The following is an 8338-nucleotide window of genomic DNA, read 5'->3' as shown; positions in this document are numbered from 1 at the left end:
CCTCCTGTGCTATAAATACAGTGGCCCACATGCTGCAGAGACACGGTGTTCCTTGCACTCGCGGGACAGATAACATGAATTTGCCCTTTAAACGTCCCAAGTACAGGCACAGCCCCTAGCCCACCCCTGCCTCCCGGAAGCTCCTTCGCCCCCGTTGCCCTCTGCAGAAAAGGGGGCGGGTCAGGAGGCGGGGCTCCGAGCACCCGCCCAGCCAATGAGAGGGGCGAGCGGGGCCCTGGGGCCCCGCCTCCTCTCGCGATAGCCTGGGCAGGGTATATAAAGCAGGCAGCGGGGTGAGGTGAGCGGCCCCTTCGCGTCGCGCAGGGTCTGGAGCAGGGGAAGCCGGGGCTGCCCGGGCGGAGACAGCGAGAGCGCGTCTCGCGGAGGCGGTGTGCGCCCGGCTGTCACCATGAGCGATCAGGCTCTGAGCTTCCTGAAGGACTTCTTGGCCGGCGGCGTGGCCGCTGCCATCTCCAAGACTGCTGTCGCGCCCATCGAGAGGGTCAAACTGCTGCTGCAGGTGAGGACCTTGCGGGCGCGGCGAGCGGGGCGCGGGCGCGCGGGACCGGGCGCGCGGGGCCCCAGCGAGTCGCGGGGCTCGGGGCTGGCCCCCAGATCCGCGCTAGGCCCCGGGCCCGGCGCACGGCCTGCACGAAGGGGAAGGTGCCCTCTGCGCAGAGACAGGTCCAGCGTCAGTAGCGGATTCCTGGTGTCGGGTGGCGCCCCGCGTGCGGGTGTCTATATATGGAAACCCACGCCGAGTAGGTTGCAGCCAGCCAGATCCTGCTCCGGGGACAGCGCGGGCACTCAGGCCTCTTGGGTCAGCCTCACCTCTTGATTTTCAGACCCCCTTGCACCCTCTTCTCAGCATCCACCTTTTACGATTAACAACATCGAAATAATTACTACTCAAGATTATTACAGTGTCCAGTGTGCCATGCTATAGCCATTATTCTATTATTCATTCATTTTGGTATGACCTCTGTAAAACAGATACTGTTTCCCCCATTTTGCACATAAAGGAACAGGTCTTGAGAGACCAACACTTTTCAAAATAAACTCAGATGGCCTTATTCATCCTTTCCCCAAATCTTTTCCTCCCCAGCCCTGATCTCTGAATGGCTTGTTCTCCTCATCTCACCGCCCCCCCCCCCCCCGCAAAAAGCAAGGACCCCTACATGAGGAACTGGGCATTCTCAATTTGGGAGTCAAAATGATCAATAACAAGAAAAAACCCCAATAAATGGCCCACAGCAACAACTCCTCAATAATTGATTATTTGGATATGCTTGGAAAATGTCAGGCTCCAATGCTGAGTGGATTCCTTCTTCTTTACTACTCAGAGACTGTGTCTTCAGGGACACTAAAGAGAGACTGAGGAATCCTCACCTCCTGCCGATCATATCTGTCAGATCAGAGCAGGTGTTCTTTGGGCCAGGGATCTTTAATTATTTCTGTCTCCCAGTAATAAACCCCTAGTACAGTTCTGGCACCTAGGGAAAATGCAGCAAATCAATGTCTCCCTTTACGTAATCAGATCATCCTTTTCAGTGTATTTTGGAGCAGAACGGTTTCTCTCAAATGCCCTGGTAATTGAGGCAAACTGGGTTTAGGGGACTCAGTGTCCAAGTAGCTAAGACTTCAGTTTACTCAGTGTTCATTTGATTTCCCCATACTTTTTAAACAAGGAAATCAGGAAGCACAAACCTTCTTGTTCTCCTGCCCTCTTCTCTCGGCCCTCCCTGTCCCCCCCCCATCTCCCTCCTCCCCCGCCCCTCTCCCTGCTGCAGGTCCAGCATGCCAGCAAACAGATCAGTGCCGAGAAGCAGTACAAAGGGATCATTGATTGCGTGGTGAGAATCCCCAAAGAGCAGGGCGTTCTCTCCTTCTGGAGGGGTAACCTGGCCAACGTGATCCGTTACTTCCCCACCCAAGCTCTCAACTTCGCCTTCAAGGACAAGTACAAGCAGATCTTCCTGGGGGGTGTGGACCGGCATAAGCAGTTCTGGCGCTACTTTGCTGGTAACCTGGCCTCCGGTGGGGCAGCTGGGGCCACCTCCCTCTGCTTTGTCTACCCGCTGGACTTTGCTAGGACCAGGCTGGCTGCCGACGTGGGCAAGGGTGCCGCCCAGCGGGAGTTCACTGGTCTGGGCAACTGTATCACCAAGATCTTCAAGTCTGATGGCCTGAGAGGCCTCTACCAGGGTTTCAACGTCTCGGTCCAGGGCATCATTATCTACAGAGCCGCCTACTTTGGAGTCTATGATACGGCCAAGGGTGAGAGAAGGGCGTCAGGGGGCCCAGAGCTGAGGAGGATGTGTGCAGAGAGGATCCTGAGGGGTGTCTAACTCATACAGGACTTTGTCTTGTTAATCTCACTTTCCCCTAGTCCCTGGGCTAAACTGCGGAGGTGGTGAGGTGGGGATCAATAGCTGGGGGACTCTCCTTGTCCTCTCCTGAACTACCCTGGCCTTGAGTTACTCGGAGAGGGCACAGGGGGTGCCTGGCTCCTTTTATCAGTTACCAAGTTTAACTTGGAGCCACTTCAACACGGCCTGTGCGCGGGGCACTGCTCGGGCTTTGCGGGTCCAGGGAGGGTTGGCGGCACCAACTTGCGTTGGCTGCTTGATTACTCCTGAGGCACCCCTCACGGGGCAGGCTTTTCTGGGAGGGTGGGGCATGGAGTTGCAATGCCCTGTTCTCCGTCCCCACCTGCTTTTTGCTCAGCTGCTTGGAAAGGAATCACATCATGGCCATTTGGCTTCTTGGCTCTGCCCACAGGGATGCTGCCTGACCCCAAGAATGTGCACATTATTGTGAGCTGGATGATCGCCCAGAGTGTGACGGCGGTTGCGGGGCTGGTGTCCTACCCCTTTGACACCGTCCGCCGTAGGATGATGATGCAGTCTGGCCGGAAAGGGGGTAAGCCCGAGACCCATGAGAATCTTACTTTTCTGCTCAAGAACGCTAGTCAGTGCTCTTTACAGCCTGCATTCTTCTAAGTTGTTAGAATTGAGATAAAAATTTAAGAAAGATTGTGATGAATCCTCCCTAATGTTCTTAACTATTCCTTTAAAGATTTGGTTTGTTTTTATCAAAGAAGTAAGAACACCAAAAATGGGATATTGTTTGGTTCACCTGGTTTGTGGACTTAACTAGGTAGCTAGCATCATAGAGGCCTTAGGCCTTTTTCTCTTAGAGCCTGGGTGCAGAAATTGAAGTAATCAGCTAGTTTATTTTTAAGTGTTTCTTACCTAGTTTTACACGTATTATTGGGGAGAGTGATTTAGCTGGGGGAGAGATGGCCTCCAGCAGTTTGTGGCAATAGGAAGTTTTGGCTTCAACAGGTTGAAACATAAGAAATTGCCATTGTAACAGTAAGAAACACTGAGTATAATTAGTTTCATCTGCTTCAACCTACTTCACTTTGACTTTTCACTTTCATGCATTGGAGAAGGAAATGGCAACCCACTCCAGTATTCTTGCCTGGAGAATCCCAGGGATGGAGGAGCCTGGTGGGCTGCCGTCTGTGGGGTCGCACAGAGTCGGACACGACTGAAGTGACTTAGCAGCAGCAGCAGCTTCAACCTAGTAATTGTATCTCTTGCTTTGTAAGAGTATAATCTGAGATTGGATCTCAGTTTTCTCATCAATAATAAACAGGACCCCCCACCCCCCAGCTTAATACTTCTGCTCCCCACTGCTCCCTTCGTGTTTCTCTGTTTGACTTATGTGAATTAGCTGGTTCATTGCCCGTTTTCACTTGATCTTGAGTTGAACTAGGAATCTAGAGACCCTACCCAGCAGTTATGCGAGGGGAGGGGCTGTCCCATTGAATGTGCTTAGAGCTGGGCAGAAGACTCGAAGTGACCTTTTATAACACTGAAAACAAACTGTGCAGGTGTCTTTCAGAGGAAAAGTCTCTTTCCTCCAGAATTATGCAGCCCTTACCAATGATGTTTGTTTCCACAGCGGATATCATGTACACGGGGACAGTGGACTGCTGGCGGAAGATTGCAAAAGATGAAGGACCCAAGGCTTTCTTCAAAGGCGCCTGGTCCAATGTATTGAGAGGCATGGGTGGTGCTTTTGTATTGGTATTGTATGATGAGATCAAAAAGTTTGTCTAATGTGATTAAAACTCGATTTCATTGGTTCCAGATCCATTGTGTGGTTTAATAGACTCTTCCTAAGGGGAAGTAAAAAGACAGATCTGGGATGAAACCAGATTGAAAGGAATACCTCAGAGGGGGGAAAAAAAGCTTGAGTATTCATTAAACCACAAATGTATTTTGTATTTATTTTACATTTAAATTTCCACAGCCAATAGAAAATAACATCATACTTATATAATTAACTGAAGAACTGATCATGAATAACTTAATGTGAAATGTCAATAAAGACCACTTAATGCATGTTCTCTATTTTACTGAATTCTTATTAACTGCCAAACGGATTAAAATCATAAGACCATAAATCTTATTTCCTAGCATGACTCATTTATATAACTCAGTGGACAAGCTTCTAAATATCAGATATTACACTGTGTTATCATGTGAACACCTAGAGTACTTCAGAGTTATGGTTTTCAAACTGAAATAGGTTATGTTTTCTCTTCACCTTACACCATACTGCTGTAGCCTCGTAGTGGTAACATGGATTGTAGCTTCCATAATCTCAGCGTATTTTATGCACTTTTCACACAGTCTTCAGGAATTCTGAGATTCCACTAAAAGCTTTAAATCACAGTTTCAGGAGCTTTGCATGGTTAGGAAGGGCCATCAGTGCCTTTAGGGAACTGTGATACTTGGAATTTTATGATAGGTGGACAGTAGTCATTGAAATCAGTTAGCAAGCTAGCACTGAAATCCTGTTGGATCCTGTGGAAGATACAAAAAGGCAGAAGCCCATTGGGGAAAAAAAAAGCTTAAGTGGGGTTAGGAGAGAGGCGGGACTTGGCATTGTTAAATAGTGTAACATTTAATATCAATACAATAAATCTTGGCTGAGGAGAATTAGAAGCCAGGGGGAACTGGGGGGAAGGATAGAAGATAGGCCTTGAAAGAAAATAACTAGAGTTAGATACATGGGTATAGAAAATCTCTGCCAGCACTTCTTTTCTGCAACAATTTATCAAGACCTGGAGGAAAAGTCAGTTTGGGACTTGACCCTGGTTAAGTCTGTGAGCAAGAGGAAAACAGGGACAATTCCACATTGGAAAGTAAGCGTTTTGGGTCCAGAAGACCACACCGTTCATAGGCTCCTCGCTTGCTGGGTGTGGCCTGCGGACACAAGCCCCTAAGTGCAGGGTGAAGCCTGGAGGGCAGGCACGTGTCTTCGCGGTCCTGACAGGTGGCTGAGGGGTGCCTCTGCACGCTCTGTTCTTGACCTGCCTCCTCCCCAAGCTCTCCCACCTTCTAACTCCTGCCTCCCCGGTTAAAAAAAAAAAAAAAAATTGGCTGCCTTGTTCTACTCCAGTAGCTAAGGTCTGAGTTTTGCCATGTCCAAGGTTACATCCATCTTAATCTAGCAGTTGTCTCTGCCAACAGAAAAGGCCAACAGAAAGCCTCTCAAGCCCATCTCAAAGCCAGGTCACAAGTACGGGTCATTAGGGGCCTTTGGATACGTGTCTCATTGGCTTTCTGTCCTAAAGGTGATCTGAAAAGTCCAAGCACTGCTGCTGATGGAGAGAAAAGAGGGCAGGCTAGGACAAATGCTTCTGTGGAGTGGCTCTCCAGAGAAGGCCTGCCCTAAGTTAGCGCCGGGGGAGGGAGCGTGGGGGGGTTGGGGAGGATATGGAAGCAGGTGGGCAGTGCGAGCAGTGGAAGACCCCTGAGCCCTCTCTGGCAGGAACAAGAAGTGGAGAAGAGGATTCAACATTTACTCAACTGTGTGATTATCTCCCTTCTGCGTGTGACCCACAAGTCAGCCTCCCCGCTTCCTGCGAGTGTTAACCTCCGTGGCCTCAGGAATGGATGTATAAGGAGCCTGTGCAGTCAGCCTTCACCCCAGCTCCTTAACGACCCGGAGCCCCCAGGCCCCTCAACCCTGGATGGGCAGCACCTCCCTGAACTGCCCTGTCTTTTCAATCCCCTCACTGAGGGTCCGTTCTCCCAGGAGGTGTGTGAAAGTTGTGGAGATGCAGCTGGAAGGCTGAGAATTGGAGCGTGATTCTGAGAGAGTCTTGGGGGTGGGGAGGGCAGGGTCACACCTCTGGGTGGCCTCCCGAAGCAGCAAGAGGGAACCAGGGACAGGGCAGCCCCTGCAGTCCCGGAGGCCGGCTTTCAGCTATCTCATCCCTTTAGCTGGATATGGGAAACTGGAGATTGTGAGCACCTCTGCTGCCTGCTGTCAAAAGCAAAAGTAAATCTCTGGAAGAAAATACCACCTAGAGCAGGGGTCAACAAACTTTTTCTCTGAAGGGCAAGGTAGTAAATAGTTCAGGCTGTGTCGACCAGATGGTTTTTGATAGGGCAGCTCTGCCCTATTCCAACAGCACCTTGGACTAGACACGAACCCAGGGTGGCTGGTCTGCAAAACTTCATGTACAGACACTGAATTGTGCACTTCTTAGAGTACTGACATGTCACAAAATATTCTTTTCATTTTAAAAAATACTTAAAAAGGTAAAGGCCACAAAAATGGGCTCTGGGCTGCTGAAATGGCCAACAGGCTGTAACTCTGTACCCCAATCTAGGGCTTCAAATTTTTCCTACAATTTTTCATATAAACATAACCGAAACCACAAATATAACTTTAAAACAGCTTATAAAAATACATTCTGAACAGCCACAAAGTAAAACGTGAAAATCAGAAGAGATATTCAAAATGTTTTGAACTTGATAAAAATGGGGTCTTCCCTGGTGGATCAGTGGTAAAGAATCTGCCTGCCATTGCAGGAGACTCAGGTTTGATTGCTGGGTTGGGAAGATTCCTTGGAGGAGGAAATGGCAACCCAATCCTGTAGTATTCTTGCCTGGGAAATCCCATGGACAGAGAGGAGCCTGGCAGGCTACACTCCATGGGATTGCAGAAGTCAGACATGACTTAATCACTAAACAACAAAACAACAAAAATACCATGTTATCAAAACTTGTGGGAAACAGCTAAAGTTATGCTCAGAAGAAACTTACAGCCTTTGATGCATTTATTAGAAAAGACAACAACATTAGAAAAGAAGGGCTGAAAATCAGTGAACTATACGTCCATTCCAAGTTTTAAAAAATGACAGCAAATTAAGCCCAAAGAATAAAGCTGGAACTAAACAACTTAGATAACAGCATTAGTGAAAAAGAGACACCCAACAATGCTAGGTGAACTGCATATCTAAGTGTGAAAGGTAACATTTCCAGAAGGTAATAAAACAGCATTTTTTCAAGTCCTCAGGTAAATGAAAATTTATAAAATCTAACATTTAAAAAAGTACTAACCGTGCGAGAAAAGACCGACAAATCGGATTCTGAAACAGAGACACAGAACATTAAGACTGTATTATGGTGGTTCCAGAAATATCTCTAAGTGGATTAAAACAGTCAGCAGAATTTTAAAACCAAGTACAAATTTCTGCTATAATGTAGTCTCATTTGCTAGAGCTCAAATACACTGCCAGCAGGAACTACTCAGTAATTTATACTCCAATGGCACTGTTGTTATTTAACCCTTATCAAAAAAATTCATAATGTTTTAGCAGCAAGTTTTAAAGAGAGTATTTCTTATCATTCATAATACACATTATACATATGGAATGTTGATGTGAACTTTAAAAAAAACACTCCTTCAAGCTATAAGAGTGTCTACTGTGTTCAAGCTATAAAAGAGTGATTTCCTAAAGGAAATCAATCCTGTATATTCATTGGAAGGACTGTTGCTGAAGCTCCAATACTTTGGCTACCTGTTACAAAGAGCCCACTCACTGGAAAAGACCCTGATGCTGGGAAAGACTGAAGACAAAAGGAAAGGGGGGCAGCAGAGGATGAGATGGGTAGATAGCACCATAAACTCAATGGGACATAAATTTGAGCAAACTCCAGGAGACAGTGAAGGTCGGGTGAGCCCGGTGTGCTGCCGTCCATGGGGTCACCAAGGGTTGGACATGACTTCCTGACTGAACAACATTGTAGCAACATAACAATTATGATGTGGTTTAAAGAAATGATCAACAATGTAATTTTAAGCATTTTCCCACATAAACATCATACTTCCAAAGATATAAATAACTTAATATCCTCTTTCCAATTTCATTCTCACTATTTCTTAGTCATGGAGACATGTAAAAGTTATTCTTCTAATTTTTACAATGGGAACAAGAAGACAGTGCATTTGAGAGACAGACATAGGA

General features: G+C 47.5%; 1 protein-coding gene across 1 annotated transcript; it reads left to right on the top strand.

Annotated features, from left to right (window-relative positions):
• Nucleotides 1-312: 312 nt before the first annotated feature.
• On the top strand, nt 313-4457 carry SLC25A4 (solute carrier family 25 member 4). Its single transcript, XM_068970209.1, has 4 exons — nt 313-520; nt 1791-2277; nt 2782-2922; nt 3973-4457. The coding sequence occupies exons 1-4, from the start codon at nt 410-412 to the stop codon at nt 4128-4130; spliced, it is 897 nt and encodes a 298-aa protein (XP_068826310.1). The 5' UTR covers nt 313-409; the 3' UTR covers nt 4131-4457.
• Nucleotides 4458-8338: the final 3881 nt, after the last annotated feature.

The sequence above is a fragment of the Capricornis sumatraensis genome, chromosome 4 (assembly GCF_032405125.1).
Source record: "Capricornis sumatraensis isolate serow.1 chromosome 4, serow.2, whole genome shotgun sequence".
Taxonomy (NCBI): domain Eukaryota; kingdom Metazoa; phylum Chordata; class Mammalia; order Artiodactyla; family Bovidae; genus Capricornis; species Capricornis sumatraensis.
The sequence above is the reverse complement of the archived record's forward strand: the minus strand, read 5'-3'. Positions and strand labels throughout refer to the sequence as shown.

Bases quoted from the DNA above. Each gene is read 5' to 3' on its own strand.
- SLC25A4 (XM_068970209.1), top strand. From the start codon at position 410: ATGAGCGATCAGGCTCTGAGCTTCCTGAAGGACTTCTTGGCCGGCGGC. The intron at 521-1,790 runs GTGAGGACCTTG...TCCCTGCTGCAG, and splicing joins GGGTCAAACTGCTGCTGCAG to GTCCAGCATGCCAGCAAACA. The intron at 2,278-2,781 runs GTGAGAGAAGGG...CTCTGCCCACAG, and splicing joins AGTCTATGATACGGCCAAGG to GGATGCTGCCTGACCCCAAG.